The 23,035-nt window shown below is 36.7% G+C and overlaps 2 protein-coding genes across 5 annotated transcripts; one reads left to right on the forward strand and one right to left on the reverse strand.

Moving 5' to 3' along the window:
- The first annotated feature begins 599 nt into the window (after positions 1–599).
- On the forward strand, positions 600–6,539 carry LOC110617472 (conserved oligomeric Golgi complex subunit 2). The gene is made up of 12 exons (XM_021760254.2): positions 600–1,140; positions 1,863–2,069; positions 2,753–3,089; positions 3,660–3,821; positions 4,054–4,153; positions 4,224–4,439; positions 4,570–4,678; positions 4,789–4,989; positions 5,202–5,306; positions 5,884–6,009; positions 6,100–6,234; positions 6,309–6,539. The coding sequence occupies exons 1-12, from the start codon at positions 682–684 to the stop codon at positions 6,420–6,422; spliced, it is 2,271 nt and encodes a 756-aa protein (XP_021615946.1). The 5' UTR covers positions 600–681; the 3' UTR covers positions 6,423–6,539.
- Positions 6,540–7,848: 1,309 nt separating this feature from the next.
- On the reverse strand, positions 7,849–19,600 carry LOC110616864. 4 transcript variants are annotated; one of them, XM_021759371.2, is made up of 28 exons: positions 19,423–19,600; positions 19,123–19,321; positions 18,898–19,022; positions 18,575–18,685; positions 18,184–18,330; positions 17,655–18,020; positions 17,386–17,543; positions 16,775–16,896; positions 16,586–16,677; positions 16,244–16,487; positions 16,089–16,143; positions 14,994–15,142; positions 14,809–14,873; positions 14,531–14,704; positions 13,395–13,466; positions 12,419–12,520; positions 12,252–12,341; positions 10,911–10,986; positions 10,738–10,831; positions 10,566–10,635; positions 10,225–10,404; positions 9,967–10,089; positions 9,797–9,880; positions 9,489–9,673; positions 9,270–9,408; positions 9,068–9,127; positions 8,579–8,683; positions 7,849–8,480 (listed from the first exon to the last, which is right to left on the reverse strand). In XM_021759371.2, exons 1-28 carry the CDS (start codon positions 19,519–19,521, stop codon positions 8,367–8,369), a joined length of 3,600 nt encoding a protein of 1,199 aa, XP_021615063.1. In that variant the 5' UTR covers positions 19,522–19,600; the 3' UTR covers positions 7,849–8,366. The 4 variants fall into 4 exon arrangements, with proteins under 4 accessions (XP_021615063.1, XP_021615062.1, XP_021615061.1 ...); XM_021759370.2 differs by having other exon boundaries at positions 17,646–18,020; XM_021759369.2 differs by having other exon boundaries at positions 17,631–18,020.
- Positions 19,601–23,035: the final 3,435 nt, after the last annotated feature.

Here is a 23,035-nt window from a genome sequence, read left to right on the forward strand (position 1 = left end):
TAAGGAAGGTGGGCTTTTGTTGCTTCCACCTATTTGACTATTTGAGTGATCTTCCTACTAGGAGATAGATTAAAGTCAAAGCAAGCAGTCCTCCATTTATCTCCAAAGAAGGAATAGGAAATTAATGGAATTTTTAAAATACTAATTTTTTTTTTTTCAACATGCAAATGAAATCGTATTGAAATCTACCGGGCAAAAGGTATAAATTAAATAAATAAGAGCCCATCTGAAATAAAAAAAAATTAATAAAACTTTACACTCAGCACAAGTAGAAAAGAGGATGAATCACTGCCTAAGAGAGAAAAAAAAAGCTAGAGGGCAGGAGAAGCAACCGACTCATCTTGCCAAAATCTAAGAGAAAAAATGCACCACCAAGAAATTTTTAGAGAAAATTTATCCCTCTTGAATAATTAATTAATTTTGGTAAATTGGATACACTTAATAGGAGTAATAATTTATCCTTCTCAATATTCTAGCTCTTCTTTGAAAAAAAAAAAAAAAAGGCAATCTAAGCTTTTCACAAGCTGACGTCACGGCTAGAACGACTGCGTTTCGCAAAAATTACAGCTCCTACCAGTATTAATACATATCTAATTCCCGTTTCTGCGTCGCGTGTGATCTGATCTCTCCTACCAACGCTTTATCACCAGTGGAACACCGGACAAACCAACTCAAGTCCGTATGGTGGATTCGGCGTCAACTCCACCGCCGAGGTCTGCTACGGACCTATTCTCAGACCCACTTGACGCCCACCCGCTATGGTTCAAACCCAATCTCTTCCTCTCCCCAACCTTCGACTCCGAGTCCTACATCTCGGAGCTCCGCACCTTCGTTCCATTTGATACGCTCCGTTCTGAGCTCCAGGCACACCTTGCCTCCCTCAACCACGAGCTTATCGACCTCATCAACCGTGATTACGCCGATTTCGTCAATCTCAGTACCAAGCTCGTCGATGTGGACGCTGCCGTGGTGCGCATGCGGGCCCCGCTACTGGAGCTTCGAGAGAAGATCGAGGGATTTAGAGGAAGCGTAGAGGTCTCTCTTGTGGCTTTGAGGAATGGATTGCAGCAGAGATCCGAGGCGGCGGCAGCTAGAGAGGTTTTGGAACTATTGTTGGATACTTTTCACGTGGTCTCTAAGGTATGTGTTTGGATCAGAATTGGATTTGGAAACCCCATTTTTAATCTTTATAGTTTTTACGAAATCTGCATTGTGCAAATCCACTAGATCTTTAGAAGCATGTGCTTATGAATTATATACCACTTTATACGTCTATGGAAGTTCAATTGGTGGCTTAATTTTGGTGTTTATACTATTCTATACTTACTGGCTTTGTTGCACAATGTTGAAATAGCAAACGGGTTTCTGAGTGATGAAGTCGCTGGCGAGTTCAATTTTTGTATAGACACTGGTTTCTGAAGAATTTTAATAAAGGAAAGGACTCAGATCTTAGGATGTGGTGTGGAAATGCAGGAGGATTGGATCCAGTTGATCTTAGTGTAAGATGTGTAGGGTAGTACTGGAGATCTCATTGGCGATTTGTGCTATATTCCAATATCTAGTCGTGTTTCCCCCTTAAACTGTGGCTTAAGACTATCCATGTTGCGTTCTGTATAGCTGATGGGGAGCGTCACTATATTTCGAATTAAGTGTTGGAAAATTAATTGATTGCCAGTTCATTTTCAACTTCACTTTTATTGATGACAAACTGTAAAAATCAATTCTGTGAAGTAGACAACACCATTTTTAGTTAGGTAGAATTGATCAAGTTTGATTCATTCTTGTGCCTGTTATCTTTTTGTTGGTGTGAATATAGCTGTGATTTTGTAGTAATGTTGGTTAAATATAATTAATGAGTGCAGGTTGAGAAACTTATAAAGGAGCTACCAAGCGTGCCAGCTGACTGGTCAAATGGTGATTTGAGTTCAAGTGTAAAGAATGCTGTGAGCAATGGCACTTCCTTACAACCCATTGAGAATGGAACAAATCTCAGGGAGACTCAAAGCATGCTTCTGGAGAGAATTGCCAGTGAGATGAATAGGCTAAAATTCTACATGGCTCATGCGCAGGTCTCTTTTGCTGTCTCTTTGTGCTATGTTTAGGAGCTGCTTCCATGGTAGTCGAGAGAGACTGTTAATATGATTGGGTATTATGTAAAAACTATGAAAGTTATCAATGAGCTCAAAGTTGCTTCTATGATAATTGTTAAATTTGAGCCTGGCCTAACTCACCCCAAAAGCTAGCTCAAGGGAGAGTAGTGCCTATAGCTTATATAAGGGCGCATTACCCCTCTCCACAACCGATATAGGATTCAACACACTCCTCACGCACCAGTATTTACTAGTGCGTGACATATTTATAGGAGGCCCAATATAAGATGGGAGGCTCTGATACCATGTTAAATTTGGGTTAGGCCTAACTCACCCCAAAATCTAGCTTAAGGGGGAGTGCTCATGGCCCATATAAGGGGCACATTATCCCTTTCCACAACCGATGTGGGATTTAACACACCACTCATGCCTAGAATTTTACTGGTGCGTGACATATTTATGGGATGCCCAACAACAGATGGGAGGCTCTCTGATACTGTGTTAAATTTGGGCTAGGCCTAACTCACTCCAAAAGCTAGCTCAAGGAGGAGGAGTGTCTATGGCTTATATAAAGGATACATTACCTCTTTCTACAACCGATATATGATTTAACAATAATCATACATTTCTGCTCATCTTGTTTCTCTGTTATGCCAGTACAGAACCTTCCTTTTATTGACAACATGGAGAAAAGAATTCAAAGTGCAAGCCTTCTATTGGATGCAAGTTTGGGACATTGTTTTGTAAATGGGCTGGAACACCGAGATGAAAATGCAATATACAATTGTTTACGTGCATATGCTGCCATTGATAATACCAAGAGCGCAGAAGAAATTTTTCGCACAACTATTGTAGCTCCATTGGTACAGAAAATTATTCCACACGGACAATCAGGAATGGATGCTGGGGCATCTGGAGATGAACTTGAAAATGATTATCACCAAATTAAACAATTGATCCATAAAGACTGTAAATTCCTTTTGGAAATTTCTGCTGCAGGTATACTATATAATTGTTTTGCTGTTACCAAAGCCTTTTTAAATTTCTATGGATTGCTAAAATATTCATTTATTGGACCATTGTCTTCCAGTTCATACTGTAAATGGTCCAAAGCTGCATTGCTTATTACTTGGTCGTTGATATCAATTTTACAGAAGGCCAACTAACCAGGCTTCTTATTATCTTATTTTAGTTGGTGCTACTTCTTCTTATATTGTGCTTCTTTTAAATACAAATTCTGTGTTTATTTTGGGAGTGATACTACTTGAATATACTTTTTTTTTAATAAGCACAGCAACTTTTAGGTCCCTCCTATAGATTGAAAAATGTGTCTATCAGAAAGAACTCAAGAATGAGTTCTCGTCGATTGTCCTGCTCTTATTTGGTGGCTTTACATCTTTTTGTGCTTCGTACATTATAAACTATTGATCAAACATTAATAAATTTCTTGCAGTAGTTTATTTGGAAAGGCAAGTCTGCATTCATTCTAACCTTGTCCTCACCATGTTCAAGTGACACTAAGATACTTCTGTACTTGTTTTCCTTTTCTTTTTGGTTTCTATGGTTCAGAGAATTCAGGTCTGCATGTATTTGACTTCTTGGCCAACTCGATCTTGAAAGAAGTTCTCTCTGCAATTCAAAATGGAAAGCCAAGTGCTTTTTCCCCGGGAAGACCAACTGAATTTCTGATGAATTACAAATCAAGCCTAGATTTCTTGGCTCATCTTGAAGGTAGTACAGGATTTCCATCTTCCTTTCTTTTTAACCTGCCAACTCTTTTTTCTTTTTTCCGTTCCCCTCAAACTCTTCAAACCTTATTACTCTGCAGTTTACACCTTATGGATTAATAGTTTGCATGGGTGATTTTGTAGAGATTTTAGTGCACTAAAAAAATTACCATCCTTTTATGAGTGTAAGAGTATATGTTATTCATTATAGTTATAACATCCAATTGTCATGCAAGGCTATTGTCCATCCAGATCAGCGGTCGCAAAATTTCGAACAGAAGCTGTATATGCCGAGTTCATGAAGCAGTGGAATGTTGGGGTTTATTTCTCTTTAAGGTATGTATCCAACAAGTCTTTTTTTTCCCTTTAATACAAAAATTTATCCTTATTTGTCCATTTAACTCAGATTTCAGGAAATAGCGGGGGCGCTGGATTCAGTATTGGCAGCAACCAGTCTTATACCAGTTCAAAATTCACATTCTGGTCTTGGAAATTTGCAAGACCTAACATTAAAGCAAAGTGCCACTCTTTTGGAAAGCTTGAGATCTTGTTGGAGAGAAGATGTTCTCATCCTCTTATGCTCGGACAAGTTTCTTCGCTTATCCCTACAGCTTCTTGCAAGGTTGGATTTAAATTTTAAATGGAAAATGTTTTATCTGTATCAATCATTTCATTTTATGTATCAATGATTAATTTCCAATTAATGACTGTCTAAAATCTTGGTGTTCGTTGCCCAATTAATGCCCCCACAGATATTCAAATTGGTTATCATCTGGACTGGCTGCCCGAAAGACAAGTAATACAGGATCCTCTTCTGGATATGAATGGGCTATTTCAGCTACACCTGATGACTTTATCTATGTATGTATCATGTATCACACGTGCCTGTACAGTAGACTGGATCTTATCAATGACGAATGTGTGGGTAATTATGCTTAACTAGCAATTTCATAGAGGATATTGGTTTGCAGATTATTCATGACATAACTTGCCTAGCCACAGAGGTTTGTGGAGACTACCTTGATCATGTACTTCAGCGCCTGTCTACATGTTCTACCAACATTCTTGATCAAGTAAAACAAAGCATTTTGCAAGGTGGAAAGTCATTAAATGATTTGGCACCTCTTGCTGTCAATGCAATCATAGAGGCACTGGTTGATAAGGCTGTTGAGGTAAGCATGTCAGAAATGATAGAATTCATTGTGTGTAGGATGAAGATGCTTAGTTTTTATCTGCCTGTGAATCTTTTCCTAGATGTTATCTTGCAATGAAAGATTGCCTGTATAACTGGCTCAGAGTTAATTGAATATATTTCACAATTTAGTCATTACCATTTTGAATAATAATTTTTTCACACAAGTGCTTTGGCTGGAAAATGGTGTAGGACTTGAGACAGGTGAAGGGAATAACTGCAACTTACAGGATGACTAATAAGCCTCTTCCTGCCAGACATTCACCCTATGTATCAGGGGTGTTGCGCCCTTTAAAGGTATGTATCTTTTCAGCTAGTACATGCTTCTTGACATGTGGTCAGACCACTCATTAATATAGTCTAGGCAGTGTGCATCTTGTTTTAGGAAAGGGAATGACTAGTTGTATTGGAGCAATATTTTTGCTTGGAGTAATTTTATATCATACATATTTTATTATCTTGCAAGGTTTTCTACGCACTTTACTTGCTTACCTTGATGATGACTGAATCTGCATAAATACTTACTGTTGTTCTTTTTTGGGGCCACTATTATTGCACCATAGTTACTACAAGTGTTGCCTGGATGTGTATTTGTTCTGAATTCATCGCCCCACATATAAGCTAAGCAGTGCATAAGAACTTCCTGATATTATGTAGTAGTTATATTATAGATTTTGATGGTTGCTTCAGTCTAATGGTGAAGTTAATCCTTTAGCAACCTAATATTATGGACTCGAGCTGCAAAGAAAATAGCTTCTTTGCAGAGCAGGGAGAAGATTGCATATATTAACCCTTCCTCAAGCCCCTTCATCTCTTCATGACACATTTTAGTTGTATTATAAAAATGTTGTGGTGAACAATCTCATGCTTCCAGGCTTTTCTGGAGGGAGAGCGAGCTATGACATTTTTAACCAAGGAAACCAGGAACGAATTACTGCTTGGCGCGGCAACCAACATTACTGGTAGTTATTATGAATTAGCTGCTGAACTTGTCAGCGTGGTTAGTATCCAAATAAAAGTCTGTTTAACTTGATGAGAGTTTTTGCTTTTCTCAATTTATTTAATAATGTGGTTACTTCTTCATGCCCAGGCTAGGAAAACGGAATCTTCACTACAGAGAATACGGCAGGGTGCTCAACGACGAGCTGGAGCAAGCTCAGATGTCTCAGACCACAGTGTCTCTGATACTGACAAGATATGCATGCAGTTGTTCCTTGATATCCAGGTAGTCTCTCTCTCTCTCTCTCTCTCTTAATGCGCAGTGGGTCAGTAAATTAACCTGTATTATAATTTCAACAGGAGTATGGACGCAACCTCTCTGTTATGGGCGTTGAGGCAGCCAACATTCCAGCATATCGTTCCTTGTGGCAATGCGTCGCTCCTCCGGATAGGCAAAGTGTGATTAATTTGTGATGTGAATGAACATTGCCTACTGGCAGCTTGTAGATGTATTTTCTTTTTCAAGTTATCAAATTCGAATTACTTATATTTGTAAGTTGAGTTTGCTAATATTCATTTTTGTTTGTTTCATAGGATTCTTTCTTAAAATATTCTTACCATCTTTTTTCACTACGAGGCAATATTGCAACTTTTTTTCATATTGTAATAATCAATATCATCTTTTTATCACAGGTGATTATCTTCGTGTCACTTGTGGCGATTTATTGAATAAATGTATTTAGAAGCTATCAAAGATTGGAAGTTCAAACATTTTCATGATTAGATAGCCAAGTGAAAAAGTTATCCTTCTAATACAATTAAACTGCATAACATTGAAAAAAAAAATTATTTTGTTTCATAATTTTTATTTAAAGATAATTTTTTATTAATTTTATTAAAAATAATTTTATTATTATATTTATATTAAAATATTAAATTTTATTTTTAAAAAATTGAAAATAAAATAAAATTATAATAATCATTTTATATATAAAAAGTAAAAATCGATAATAATTTTAAAATAATTAAAAAAATAAAAATATATAAAAATTATGGAACGGAAAAAAAAAAGGTATAAATATATAAAAATTATGGAAAGGAAAGATAATCAAAAGATTGATTCAAATAATTCAAGAGAACCAGCAAAATACACTTATCATGCTCTAATAAGTCTGCTAAGTTACCAGCGGACCTAAAAAACCACCCCGGCATAAGGAATCCACATCTCATTCACAAGCTACCTAATTTGCTACTCTATTCAGTGCGCGAGGAACAAAACGAATAGACCATGCGGGATGAGCAGATAAAAACACCCCAATATCAAGAATGATAGTTTTTAGCTCCCATCAAAACTAAAAACTACAAAGAACACAAGAATAGCTTGCAATTGCAGTCAGATTAACAAGTTGCTTGCAATTTGCTGTTGCAGAGCTGCACGAAGTGCGATTCCTTCAGCCACCAGAGAAGAACTACAAAGAAAATAATTTTCTTTTCTATGAGCGAGCGGCTGGAGCCCCAGGATGAAGTTGCGGAGCTGTAACCACATCCCATCAAAAAGCATTTGCTTTTTCGCTATCCCCGATTTGGAGAGGAGTTTTATTTATGGGCCAATAACCTTCACAAACAAAAGGCTTTGAACAGCGTCCTTGAGACATACGTTTAATTTGTTGGATGGACGTAATATATATTACAAGGTGACGTCATAACTTACTAAAAGTAAAATATATTTAGTAAAAAAAAATAACAGTAATAAGAGTGCAGGCGGCCAAAAAAATTTTCCACCAAATCAGATACAATAGAATTTTCATCATATCTAAAAACTACGCAACCACCAGAAAATTTTGTAAATCACTAACATTTCTACAACACCATGAAGTGCAGCAAGCAGTATAATTCATGATGAAAAGGAAAAGCTCAAGTCCTAACTTCGTTCATTATTTCAATAGACAGTAAGCATTAGTTAATCATATTACAATTTATCACTTCTTCCCTCGTCAGAGCATTACTACAGGTTTGTCGCATTCACAGAAGAAGGTCCTAGTACTTGGCTTATCGTTTCATCATCACAAATCACCATGAACAATATCTATAAAAACAACGACCATATATTGACCGAGTCTTGGGTTTCTCACCTCTTTTCTATTTCAGATGTTAATAACTTAAAACTTTGAAAGGATATGATGCTCCTCATGGCAGAAGGAAGGGGATAAGGAACACAAGAATAGCTTAGTGCCATTTATACCGACCATCCCAAACTTGGGATAAGAAAATATAATTTAGAGAACCTACACCTCATCTTACAGACAAAACGGCTCCCCAACAAGCGCAGGGTGAAAGCAGCAATTACTTGTGGCGAAGGCTTTAGGAGAACAGAAGAGAATCAACAGAAAATTAAGAAGCTTTTGTACAAAGGATCATTTACATAAAATAGCTAAGCGCCTTCTTTCTTCTTGAGCCACCTTCACCATAGAGTTCATTCCATTGTAATAACTCCGTCATGTTAACCGACTCGGATGAAACACTTGCACATACCTATTTAAATAAAAACAGACTACGGTTACATAAATATTTACACACAAGATAAAGCAGAAATTAAGGCAGATAGGGAGACGCCAAGTTTGTCACTTTACCCGTTCATGAGCATATTTGAAATCGTCAATGTTAAGAGGTCGTATATCAGCACCGCTACTTAAAGTTGGAGCAGGTTTACCTTCTGCAACAGCTGCAGCACGTTCCTAATTGAACATAAAGGATCAAATTAGATGCTAACAGAAAACAGCCTGTTTGTTCATTATGTGTCTGCATCCGATCAACTTGCATATCTAGCCTCCCATAAAATATTGACTGTGCTGTACCCGACTACTCCTTGCAATTCATATTATTGGTGGGCTATAGAATCTATTAAACGATAGGTAAAAGAGGGGGAGAGGAGAAACAAACAAGGTATGCTTGAAGGATGAATTGGAGTAGAAAGCGTAAATAAAATGATGATGAGAGTGTTTATTACAACCAACACTCAATATCCACAACATCCTTGAATTACAGCATCAATTTAAGCAAATTGCTGTCTGCTAATCTAATGGCTCTTTAACAGCAGAGAAAACAAATTACAAACGCACCTTCTTTTCCTTTTCCAGTATCTCCTTAATTGGACGATGTGCTGCAGTTACACATAGGTTCTGCAACATAAAAAGGCCATATGTATTATCTAATTAACTTTGACCTTGAAACTTATTAGAAAGAAGAGAGAGAGAGAAAACAACAACATCAGAGAGAAAAGAAGATAAAAAGCTTATTGAGGAAAAGAAAAAGGTCTAAAACCTTGAGGTCACTTCCAGAATATCCATCTGTCATACTTGCAATTGCATCAAAATCAACATCAGGGGACAAATCTTCCTTTGCCAAAACAACTTTCAGTATCTTTGCTCTATTTGGAGCATCAGGTAGATTTACCATCAATCTGTACAATGGTAAATTATTAAAGAGGGCAAAAATATTTGGAAACAAAGATGTTAGTCCATGTTCAATAAAGAATATTACCTTCGTGGAAGCCTTCTGATGACAGCCTCATCAAGGTCGAAGGGCCTATTTGTTGCTGCAAGTACTAGAACTCTTTCTGTTTCTTTGGTACGTAGGCCATCCCAGTTCACCATAAACTCATTTTTCATCTTCCTCATAGCTTCATGCTCCCCTGGATTCTCCCTCCTGCCCAACATGCTGTCAACCTATACAACACAGAAATCAGAATGAGAAGAAAAGAAAATGAAATTGGAGAAGATTTGATGCTTGCCTATACTAATCATAATGATTGTAATAAGTAATGCTAAAAAGGATTATAGGATGCTTGCCTCATCAACAAAGATAACACTAGGGGCAATTTTGCTGGCCAGGGAGAATACAGCTTTCACATACTTCTCACCCTCACCAAACCACTGTTGCAAGTGAAAAGAAAACAAGTTTAATTTCAGGATATTAACCCAGTATATACAAATCGCATCAGACATTAAGCAATCTTAACTTTAGATGTGATGCTTGACATTGAAATATTGATGAAATTTGCACCAGCTTCTGTTGCCACAGCCTTTGCCAGCATAGTCTTTCCAGTTCCAGGAGGTCCAAATAAAAGTATGCCCTTGCAAGGCTGCACATAGAAGATTGATAAATAAACATTCTTTACCTCGCCCAGCCAAAATCTTTCACCAAGTGCGCTAACATATATAAATTCATCCTTTCAAGTGAAGAACTTGTTTTGCTGAATAAAAAGAAATGTGGAAACCTTGGTTAATTGTCCCTTGCAGAAAAGTTCAGGCCTCTGTAAAGGAAGCATCACCAGCTCCTTCAAAGTATCCTTAACATTCTCAAGAGCTCCAATATCATCAAACGTAACTCCAATATCACTGGGTGGAATAACATCAGCCAAAAGCCTCTTCTCAAATTCATTTTCTGTTATGACATCCTGATTGAAACCAAAACAATCACTAAGAAGATCAATACATGAAATTAAACCTCGAAAAGAGGATATCTGGAGGTTTTGTTACGACAAATATCTCAAAAGAACTTCTGCCCATCAATAAACTTCTTAAAAGACATCCAGATGCAATAATGCATGAAAATCACCTTGAGAGACTTCTTCAGGCTTTTAGATTCATTCTGGATGGCCTGTAGAATTCCAATACCATAATGGATGCTGCCAGAATCGCACAATGGCATTACAACTGTGTAATCCATCCGATAACTAATCGTTCAGATGACAATCCGAAAAAGTACTAGAACATAAGCTATCAATTACCTCTCACTGGATAAAACAAGTCTTGCATCAGTCTCAACGTCAGGATTCTGCATTAGATGATGGCTTAGCGCCCACCCAATTACCTTCTCTGCACCTGCAAAGCACACCAAAACATGACTTTTTGCAAAGAAGTTGATCAGAAATGCACAATGTTACGTATAAGCAAAACAGACTTTCATGTGTCAATGTCTGGTCCTTAATGCATAAAGTCTCAAGTCCTTCACTTTCCATCCCGCTCCGACTCAGGACCTAACATATGAAATGACAAACAATAAGAACTGCACCTTGGAACACCATTAACCACACACCAATCACAAATTCTATCATAGGACATCACAATCCACAGAACTTACAAGCAAATATTGACAAATGAGAAAGAATAATACTTAAAAAACTTTTTTAAATACACCACAATTAACTAATAGAACGATCTAGAAAGGAACAATATGTTATTCATTTTACATGGGCATCTGACAGCCTTCTTTTCTTTTTTTTTTTTCTGTTCATCAGGTCCATATCACAGTCAAGGCCTATTTTCTAATCCTGTAACTGGAGATAAAAACAACATGACTTTCAGCTCTAGCAAAGTTTCCATTTCAATGCAAAGTTCCTACATACAAGTATATAGTCCCCGACTACATCTAGAAATTTTCATGTGGCCCTTAAAATTTTGAAGTTCACAGTTGACCACTTGAGGTCTGAATTACTCTCATCCCTCAAATCTTGGAAGTTATAGTACTGTGACAAAAATAGAAGCCTTCAACACTCAACCAAACCAACAGAAAGATTTCAACCAGCTATACACAGAGAAAATTCAATGGACTGGATTCTCAGGACGGCTGACCTGAGACAAACTTTATGCAGAAGAGACCAATTCTACAACACAAAGCAGCATAAAACTTCATCAATTGAAAGCATTCTATTGTTTCTCAACCCAGCAATAGCTCAACAACTATCCATTTAATCTTAAACAGTATGGAATCAGTTAAATAGATGAGGTTGGAGGGTACTAAAAACTCATCTTCTCTGTTGTTTTTGCTATTTCTAGCAAAGATGTTGTAAGACACCAGGAAGGAAGCATTCCACGGTTAGCCAAAAGCAATCAAGGAAAAATAACATAAGACACAAGCCTTTAGTGACTCAAACTAGAAATTAACAAAGTAGCCATTTCTCGTAGACTTGGTAATCCACCATCTACCCAGTCAGAGATAGCTGAAGGAGAAAATTACATATTTTGGTTTATTGTGCATACTGAACATTTGCATCAGCAAAAATTATGTTACATTAAGGATGAGTGAGATAAGTCGCCACAGTAGCAGAGACAAAAATGACAAGACATGGACAGAAAATAGATTCCAAGAATAACACATCACATTACCAACAGCCCATTTTATATATTGTATAAAAAAAATAAAATCTTTTAAGCCATAGCCCATATCAACCAATATAACAATGCCATATAAAAAAGACAAAAAGAAGGTGCTGGAAAACTAAGGGAATGAAAGATTTCTCACTGCACGCAGATGATTCAGATTTCCCTTCATTTTGAGGGTTTCAGCATCTCGATCCAATTGGTGCTTCCAAGATCCTAGAAGCGCCTCATCCTGCAAAGCAAACAAACTTCCATAATATGTGACACATCAAGAGAATTGTAAAAGTAGTACAACATCCATCATCAGACCTGAGGCATGTGAATGACTACTTTATTAGGGAAAAGTTTTGTCAAGACTTTTGTTGCCTTTGGCACTTCTTTCCCTCTGTCATGAAGTCTTCCAAAACTATCCTGAGGAAACAACAAGACAACAGAACAAATCACACATTAGAAGTTCAGAACATCTACTACATGCATTAGTAACAGCCTAACAGGGTAACTTCGTAATTCTTGATTACAAACCATTATGTGTCATGACCACAGGCACATGCAGCCGTAGACACATGCACAGAGAGACACAGATACACATAGAAGTCTGCAAAGTGCAAGTGCTGTTTTTTTTTTTGGGGGCGGGGGGGAGGGGGGAGGAAGGGAAGAAGAGAAGGACACTTTCAGCTTTTAAGACACATTGGAAAGAACAGACTCTCTGTACTAAATAAAAATAGGAGACCGCGTGTAAAAGTAGAAAGGAACTCAAGGCAAGGTTGGGAAAAGCACAAAAGTGCAGTTCATTTACATTGCATAATAGCTTTTGCTAAAGCCAAAATAACATACACTTGTAACAATTATGGAATTGCACTGCAAAATAAATTACCATTCACGTTCTTCACTAGACAAATGAACTACTTTGGCTTCAATATATGCTATAAAGATCACAGTGCATTAACGTTTATCAAATATACAGTAAAAATCATTTGGGGAAATGGAATTACTGCAAAACACTTTTTTTTTTCAATTGGGGGGAGGGGTGGAGATGGATAACTGTAAACTAAAAGCTATTTATTGGAGAGAGGGGGGAGACACACACACACACACAGAGAGAGAGCAAATATACAGTAAAAATCATTTGGGGAAATGGAATTACTGCAAAACACTTTTTTTTTCAATTGGGGGGAGGGGTGGAGTTGGATAACTGTAAACTAAAAGCTATTTATTGGAGAGAGGGGGGAGACACACACACACACACAGAGAGAGAGAGAGAGAGAGAGCGAGAGAGAGTCACTACCGGAAAAGCCAAGTCAAGAAGAGCAGTTTGATTGCTACCAAATTTTGTGAAAAGAAGACCTCCAGGATGCGACTGCAAGGAGAAAAAAAATACTATTAAAGCCACCTAATCACAGAAATTTGGAAGTGAGACCATAAATTTCTGTAATGAACAGAGCTCGATTTGTAGTTTGTAAGCTTCTATTCTTAAGTCTTAAGCTGCAGAAGTCATTTGCAAAATAAGGTAAAGAAATCACTTATTGTTTTCTTTTCAATTTAAAGAAATAAGCTCATTGCTATTGCTTGCTACACGCCTTCCTGACATTCCTAACAAGAAGGAAAGGTCACATATTTTATATGTTCCAAAAGAGTTCCTGCAGATGAGTGGAATAAGACTCAATTGAGACACATACACATAACCGCAATTTCTTTGCATCATTCAGTAATGTGTTATGGCCTCCAACCCATGTGAGTGTGTGTGTATTAAGTTTGGAGATTATTAAATAAGAAGAAAATGTAGGTATTTAACAGTTAAGTAATGTATGAAGAAGGCCAGCATTCTGAATTAAAGCTGCTTTTGCAGTAGAGTGGACAATCCATATACCACTTCAAGATATAACACATTTTGACTTCAATTTCATGCTTAGTCAATGTCCAAGTAGAAAAGACGGGAGTTTAAACACTAGCTTAGTTTTTCCTCGCCACAATCACCCATCACCATCGGAGAACCATAATTACCTTTTGAAATTTGAATACCTAAAAGCACACGAATAAGAAAACACACTGAATGTTATACTCAAAAAACTCGTCCTCAAGTTATTTTCAACCTTTCACATTTAATATTTAACAGAAGCCTTCCTGTTACACATGCATACAGACATGCATACACAATAACTTAAGACATGCATGTTCATAAATAATACTGCCAAAATTTCCATTATCAGTTCCAATTTTTCTCATAGTTCATATCTGGGGAAGAGAAGATGCCTCAAACTTGAAATCTTTGTGCTTCAGCATAGAAATACAGCAAATAAAATTTTAACTATATTTAGACTACTACCACTACCACCATCGCCTCCCCCCACCCAAAATCAAAAACAAAAATGGGAGAGAGAGAGAGAGAGAGAGAGAGTGTGTTAATATTTGAAAAAACATTACCTTTTCCTTACGATTATCAGTTTGTGTGAGTGAAGCAATTGCTACCACATTATCAGGAAGTTTTTCAAGTCTGCTTTTAAACGTTGAACATGTATCTGGATTTCCTGCAATTGATTTCTCTGCATCTTTCATGAACAAAATAAAAGGAGAATTTCTGCTCTCATTGTGTACAGCCTGACAAAACATTTAGTTACAGATTTATGATAAGAAAGCATATGGGCAAACAACAAAAAAGCCAAATCTAAACAATCAGAATATCTACACTCAAGTATAACTACCTCAAACAATGTATTGATTAGTAGCTTGTCCAAATCTTCCACATTATCCAAATGAAGATCAGTAACTAGAGAAAGAGTGAGATAGTTTATGTCAGTTGAGAGTATGAAAAGTTTGAGGAGAAAAAAAGGGATTGCTGATCCAAGTCAAAGAACATAAAAATGTTCATAACCCAGTACAATATTACCATTGCAAAAGTATCCATGACCTCCCTCACAAAGACCTCCAAGATCAACCCCGTCAGGTACAGGTTTATCAAACCTTACCCCAATTTTTGAAGAAGGATTGCCCTCAAAAACTAGTACAACCTTTCCACGAATTCCATTAGTCGGACCCCTACATGTTAAATTAATAAAGAATTAATAGAGGAAGCATAAGGTGTGCCAAAGGGACCAAGATGAAAAGGACAAAGGCAAGATGGAAGATTTCTCCAGTCTGCCCCTTGTGAGGCAACAGCTCAAGAAATAGCAGTAGACTATAAATCCCTCCAGAATATGTTTTCTATGTTCCTTGCATCTACTCCCTTTGTCTATCAACGTTTTGAAAACCATACACACTGTGTGTTTAACAATTAAAATTGGCATCAGCAGCACATTTTGAAAACCAGCTCTATACCTGGTCTAGACGACTTGCAAAACAAAAACACAAACTTATAATTGTTTTCTTCTCAGTTTTGTGAGTGAGCTACATTTGGCAACCACAAAGAATAAGTAATTAAATAAGTGGATAATATTTTGACACTAGAACCCAGTTTAATGCTGCTCATCTCCTAAATAATATTAAAATAAAAAACCCCATTTTGCAGCTAATATTAAAATACATATCTCATTTACGCTGCCTATTACTTTAAGAATGAAGTCCATTTTTGTTTCAGGCAGAGGCAATCCTCCCTCCATCCCCCCCCCCCCAAAAAAAAAAATTAAAAAAAAGCCTTGCCATCACTTATATACACATTTGATTCATAAGATGATCATGAACTCTAGTGAAGTATGAAAATCCTAATTGATTAAAGAAAAGAAGACAAAAAAAGGCTTTATATTATGTTCAAGATGAAGTGGAATAATGTGATCTATATGTTTATGTCAATATGCAGCCAATTCAGATGAGGTAAACCCACTATCTACTTCTAGTTTCAGTTTATGAATGACGAGAAATACAGAGTTTCAGCACTCTTTATAAACTGATCAGAAGAAGTGACGAAACTATATGAATGTGCTGATGGATATAAGCCATAGAGACAACTCCTATAGGTTTTTTAAGTGAATTGCGACACTACTTGTACCTTGATGAAGATGCTGATGGATATAAGCCACCAGAAATATACCTTACTCTATCACCTGGAAGAACATACTTTGTAGTTAATTTAGAATTCAAGAAAACTGAATAAAACTATAAGATAAATATAACTAGGAGACAAAAACAGAAGACCAATAATACCTATTCTAAACAAAAGATTCCTAGATGACCCAGAAGAAGGAAACACATCACTATCCATCATTGGTTGAGATTCATGACCAGAGGAAGAAGGTGCATTTGAAGAGCTGGGCGTATCTGCTTCAACACCTGATGGATTCACGCTTTTTGATAAGTCTGCAACGATAGGACTTTGTTTGGCACAAGTGCAGGATTTTTCCGTATTAAATCCATCCCTCAAGAACTCAGCTTCCTTCGAAGACAAACCCTACATATTCATAATTGAAGATTCAACAAATGAATAGTTTATACATCTTGTAGATTACATAGCTTTATCAGAGTTGAGCCAAAAAAGTTTGTGCTTACACCCAAAAAAGTGTGGGTATCAAATATGAGTAATTTAGCACCAAAGTAATTAGCAAGGGCCTTTGCCAACATCTCCTGGTATATCTCAGAACCTGCAAATAAAATTCACGGGCAAAATTTCAAGTTTGCATTTCAGCTCACATGGAGGTTAACCCATACAAACCAAGACAAACATCAGAGATAACACACCTGCAGGACCAGCAAGCAAGATCCGAGGATTAACAGTGGTAAGATCTGCAGTGTATTTCACATGTTCTTTGTGCCTCAGGTGTATAAATGAAGCTGCAATCAGTACATTTTTTGTGCTCTCACTGCAATAGAAAATAATATTATATATATACTGAAGTTCATAAAATGCCATATGCCACACATACAATCATGCCATGCACAGTCCACAAATTAAAAAAAATGCTGGCTAAAATGACAAAAATGAATTCTCTATAAAGCTGATATAGAGAGGTAAGCTACATTTTAAACACCAAATTGAAATAGATCTTGGCACTAAACACCATGCTCAGATAAAAGACATTTGTCATCTCTTTAGCATTCAGAGAATCCTAGTTAAGATGAATCGAAAAAATAGTTGGTCCTGTAAAGCAATCTTCTCTAGCAACTAGATGAGGTTTCCCTTGGTTGCTTTTGATATCCACTAAAAAGTCCTAAAGCCTCTAAAACATAGAAACAACAACAGATATGAAGAAGTGACCATGTTGAATCCTAATTGGATATCCACCAAAAAAGAATCATTGAAACTCAAAGCTGGATATCAACAACTAAACATGGTGAGAACAAAACCGTACCTTAAATAGTATGGAAAATCATCAAATGAAACTTCTATATTTTTTCCATCAAGAATTCCAGCATGAATGTCTTCCTTGAATACTGCACAGCGCAATGTCATACCAGAGGTTGATGCCAGCCGTGAATCCTTTGTCCACTCGTTCCTTTCTTCCAATACCTGTTTACAGATACTTTTGCTCAATTTTTGTTTACAACTAGTTGATCGAGCTAACATCCTGAAGAAAGGCCTTATCAAATCATTCACCCCAGAGAGTTTTACATTGCCTGCCTCTTTGCCAGAGTTCTGGTTGAGATCATGAGGAAGGTTATTGCCAACTGCTCCAATATCTGCAGCTTTGTCACTCCATACATCTGGCATTGAATTGACTTCCAAGCCATCATGCTCTGCTTCTGTACCATCACAGACAACAGAATGCGCAGGCGCCTCAGTACCTTGGTGGATTTTACCAGTATTCTGACCTGGAGACTTGTATCGTGATATATCTTGCCTCAGGCTTGAAAGAGATGCCAATATTGAGGCCCCAGCAACAGCTGAAGGATCTCCTGATCTCCTTTCAAGTTGCAAAAGTTTTCCCAGACTACTCTGGACCTCTGCACCCTTAACAGTAAGGTCAGTCATGACTTGCTGGAAAATCTAAGTTCACCAAGATTAAGGAAAATGGCAAATTGTGAAAAGACATTGGTTATCATACAGAACTGAAATTAAAAATTTAAAAGGGAAAGAACACAAGGAGACTAAAAAAAAAAGAATAAAAAAACAGATCAATGAACTATCCTTCAACTAGAACAAAGGATACATAGGCATTATTCCCCATCAAACCAAAAACCACCTCATCTCCTGATTGAAGCGGACGACAATTGTTCTTCTTGACTACTTCGCCATTTACTTGCACTGATCCCTTGCTTCCCGTACTTTCTAGCACAGCTACAGCACTTCCCTCACGCTGATCATGTCCACAAATAGTAAGTATTCAAACTGCATGTACACGTTAGGAGTTCACCTCCAGAAGAACTAATAAAACAAACAACTGCACCAAAATACATCTGACAAGTGAGGAGACCTATGATTCCAAACTAAAAATACCCGACACAAATGTGATGTACCCATCTAGTATTTGTCCTTATCATATAACAAGCAATCACGACCTTATCCTACAAAAAGTGATCAGGAGAGCCTAAAGTAAATACCTGCGTGTGTTTGATCTTGCACAGAATTCCACTCTGATCCTTCAGCGAAAAATTGCAATTCCTGTTTGAACCAATAGTGAAACTGGATGTGCATATGACTACATTTGGATTCTGCGAATCAATCATAACATGATGTAACTGTAGTCAATCATAACAGGATGTAACTGTAGTCAACCATAAGGATTAAAACTTTAAAAGGAAAAAAAAAACCACTCATCCAAACAAGTACTCACTTCAACTCAGATGTCCAAATTAAAAACATAATTAAATTTTTTGGGTTAATTACTGGTTTTAACAACCTAATCACTGATTAGTAATAGTACCTGTGCAGACTGTGATAGAAGCTTGCACCAAGGCATTGATGTTTCAAAAGTTGAACTCTGCTTGTGATACAAGCTCCAAGACGGAAAAGAACTCCTCGGCTTATCAACTACAAGCGGCGTAGAACCTTCAAATACGAATACATCAAATAAGACTAAAAATTACAAAAGAACTTACGCATTGATAAGAAAAACAAACATCAGAACTCTTAACTTCAAGTCACCTACCCTCTGCGATGGGCGTGACCACAGCCACAGCCGGAGATACCTCATCCTTCCCGGAACTCACAGCCTCACCAGCTGCGTCTCCAGCAATCTGAGCATCACCAGGCTCACATTCTGCGGGATCCGCCGCAGCAGGAGGACACGATTCTTTTGAATTCTCCACCGCCGGTATCGGTTTCTCTGCGGTCCCACCATTTTCACCCTGTAATTCGAAGAAATGACAAGGAGAAAAAAATCAAACATCTTGAAACAATCAATAAGTACAGAAAATTTGAGCTGTGATTTTTTCCCCTTCTCTTTCACCTTCTGACGCTTTGGCGACGGAGGCCTATCCTCCGACGACGAAGATCTCTTTATATTACTGTTTCCAGAGAGAGATCCACTTCTTCTCGTTGAAACCATGACTCTGGTTTCCTTTTTTTTTTTTTTTTGTTTGTTCCCTCTCCCCTTGCCGTCTCTCTATGCCTCCAAATAATATTTTAAGCCTCAGGAAGAGAGAGAGATATATATATTTATATTTATATACGCATGTATAAAATATAATATTCAAAGACGAATTATATGTGTTTATGTAATTACCCTTTTTATCTTTTATACCACGAAAATATTTTTTTTAAATATTATTAAAGAAGCTCTATCCGGTTGGTGCACAGTTTGATGCCCGATGTGCGGCTTATTGTTATATACGCCATTTAATTTAATATAATTCAATAATGATAATTAATATATTTTTAATGATATTTTAATAATTTTACAACCAATTAATAAAAATTAAATAGATGGACTTTCAGTTTTTTCAGAATTTTAATATATTAAAATTTAAAAATAAAATGACATAAATCTTAACTCATGAATAAAAAAAAAGTAATTTGCAAATATAAATGAAATTTTCTCTTTTAGTCCGTTAGTTAGTTATAGCATAATTAGTATGTCTCTAACTCTATAAATTTTTAGAAACAATTAATTTAGTCAACATTTTCTTGTATCAATGAGATTTTTCATTTTTTTTCCCTCCATTTAATTTTTTTTATTCTATTTTTTCTTTTTTTCTCATTTATTTTTTATTATTTATTTATTTTCAAATGGATGTATTATAATACTAAAATTATAATACTTAAGCTCAATAATAAATAAATATTATGAAGAATCATGTATGATGTATTCTAAAAGTATAACATTAATTATAGTTTGTGACTTAATTTAATAAAATTAAAAGAATAAATAGTATTTTAATAATACATTAATTTTAAAGTTCTAGATTTTTGCAAGAGTTACATAATAAGACTAGGACCAACCATTCTCAATTTAAATTGAAAAATTAAATTGAACCGTTGATCGATTTAATTTTTTATTTAATCAGTGCAGCTCGATTAAATATTTTTTAATTTTTAATTTAATTTAATTTAAAAAAAATCATTAAAAAAAAACCTAAACCAAAATTTTATCTTATCCATAAAATGCTGCGTTTTAGCATGTAGATATAATGTTATACAAGCATTCTTAGTGAGAAACTCTAATCTCCGTGCCACTTAACCCAAAATCCCATTTTCTCTCACCAAGTCCCATGACCCAAAAATCCCAAACTTTCGCTCCCGTCATTTTATTCTCCTTATGCGGTGTTTCATCCTCCGTACTCTTATTCTCTTCTTCTTATTCTTCTTGAAAACGAGATTTTCGATATGATTTTCCTGTGGAATATTTTGAGTTGAGCTCAAGTTGTTTGAGGTATTTTCGATATGATTTTTACTGTGATTGATCATGTGGATCTCTATAAATGAAATAAAGATGAGAATTCTAGTGATGAAAAGATTTCATTCGTTCTTACAGACAATGTCAATTGATATTTGAGATCCAGTAAGAGATAGACTTAGAGTGTATTTTGGTAAGTTTAGTTTGTTCCTCCCCTGCTTTTATTCATTTTCTTTTTAGTCATCTAATAATGTGTAACCGTCGTCCTATACTCGTACTTTCCTGTCATAGTCACATTGGCCGTACGTACAGACGTATCACATCTTTTTCTATTGTCACGTGGCCATTTAATTCCATTCGGCACTAGGTGAACATAATCCCGGGCATCATGAAATTTATTGTCCCACAGAGCTAACGGGTTATTCATGATCCAGCCTCCTACGTGTAAGCCCGTACCCAGCCCGACTCGTCAAAACAAGTCTAGGGCTTGTATATGGAGTAAGCCCAGACATTGGGCCCTAATAAAACTAAAACCCGACCTTTCTAGCATGGACTCAGTCATGACTGAGGCATCCTGGGCCCGGTCGTTATCACGTGCTCCTTTACCTACTAACTAATTATTCTATGATTAATGAGGGATAAACTCTGATATCCTAATTATTACTTGTGGCTTTAGGAGAGCTCTGTTAAAACGTCTCTTTTTTACCTTTACTCATTTCAAACTTACACTCTTACTTCACTCGTTCCTCTGCCTCTTGTGCTGCTTCTGCTACCTTATTCTTTCTCTTCTCTGTAACCCTTGATTTTTCAATCCGAGATATGTCTTACTCCTCTCATGGCTTCTATTAGGATTCCTAATTTAGTGGGTTTGGTGTCCTCTATTACTCCTTCATCCTTCTCTCACTACTTTTTTCACGACTATTCTGACACCACCATCTTTAGAATTAGGGCTCATTTGCCTAATGAACGAATCGTTCTCCCCTACCCACCACTAGCAAGTCTAATAGACGCTCAGTACGGGCGTAACTTTTTTTTTTTTCGTCAAACAGCGCGACTTCGAGCTAACATTCCCTTTACCCCTTTTTTTATCGAGGTTTTACATCATTTTAGGGTAACTTCTCGAATGTTATCCCTTAACTCTATTCTATTTATGTGCTATTTCAAGTCCATCTGTCTGTGCTGGAGTTTTGCCCTTTCTATCGAGTTGTTTTGCACTTTTTTTTTAATCTTGTTAAGTCTACTCATGGGTTTTATTATTTTAGTCCTCAGGCTGGGTTGTCTATATTTGCTGGGTATAAGGACTCTAATAAAGGTTGAGCAGAAAATTTTGTGATTGTCGAGCTAAAAGATAGCTCAATGGTTTATTGGAATATCAACCCCTTATGGGGAGAAGTTTTTCAAAGCTGTAATGATTTCCTTAGGCTAAAACTAGTAGATCAAATTTGTCTTCTTTGACTGACCTCCAGAAAGAAAAATTATAACATCGAGAAGTGCATGTTTATGTATAACCCGCAAGACTGTCAGAAAGTTTATATTCTTTGTTGTTTTCTTCTTTTTTTTTATTATTTTTTTGTTTTTGGTTATGACTGGACATATATTTTATTCTCAGCTTCTGCCATGTCGATGGGCTCTATCGAGTTTCCTAAGAATTTCACTCTGTTCCGAGAGAGCATGAAGGCGACTCTGACCGCCTTTAAAGCCAACAAGTCAGTAGCTGATGTGACCAGAGAGGTTTTCCAGGGCGCAAATCCTGCATCTTCACCATATTTTTCTTTCCTCAGGAACCCCAGCAATGAACCTGCTGATAAATATATTGGTTAGGTCTATAAAGTTCTTGATGCTCCCCGACTACAAACTGTTAAACCAAGCCCGGGCTGATCCTGTTGAGGTGGTTGGAAAGACCTTACACATCAGAGCATCCAAATGGGTCTGTAACTCCATGAATGTCTTATAATTCAAGACGTGCTATCGGGGGTTTCCCATTTCGTCGTAGACTGCCATAGTTAGCATCATGAATTTCTTTGGTATAGTTTCTTATTGAACCCGTTTCACAAACAGCGATGAGGTTGGTAACAGGGGACTGCTGTTGTCTTGTGCTTCCAGTTCCGTTAGTAGTTGCTCTTTTAGTCTTTCTAACTTTTGATCTACGTTTTCGTCTTTCCTTCTAAGTCTCTTCTCCATACGGTGGTTTCTTTCTAACTCTTCACTCTCCGACCTCTCTGTTGGC

The sequence above is a fragment of the Manihot esculenta genome, chromosome 6, assembly GCF_001659605.2.
Source record: "Manihot esculenta cultivar AM560-2 chromosome 6, M.esculenta_v8, whole genome shotgun sequence".
Classification (NCBI taxonomy): domain Eukaryota; kingdom Viridiplantae; phylum Streptophyta; class Magnoliopsida; order Malpighiales; family Euphorbiaceae; genus Manihot; species Manihot esculenta.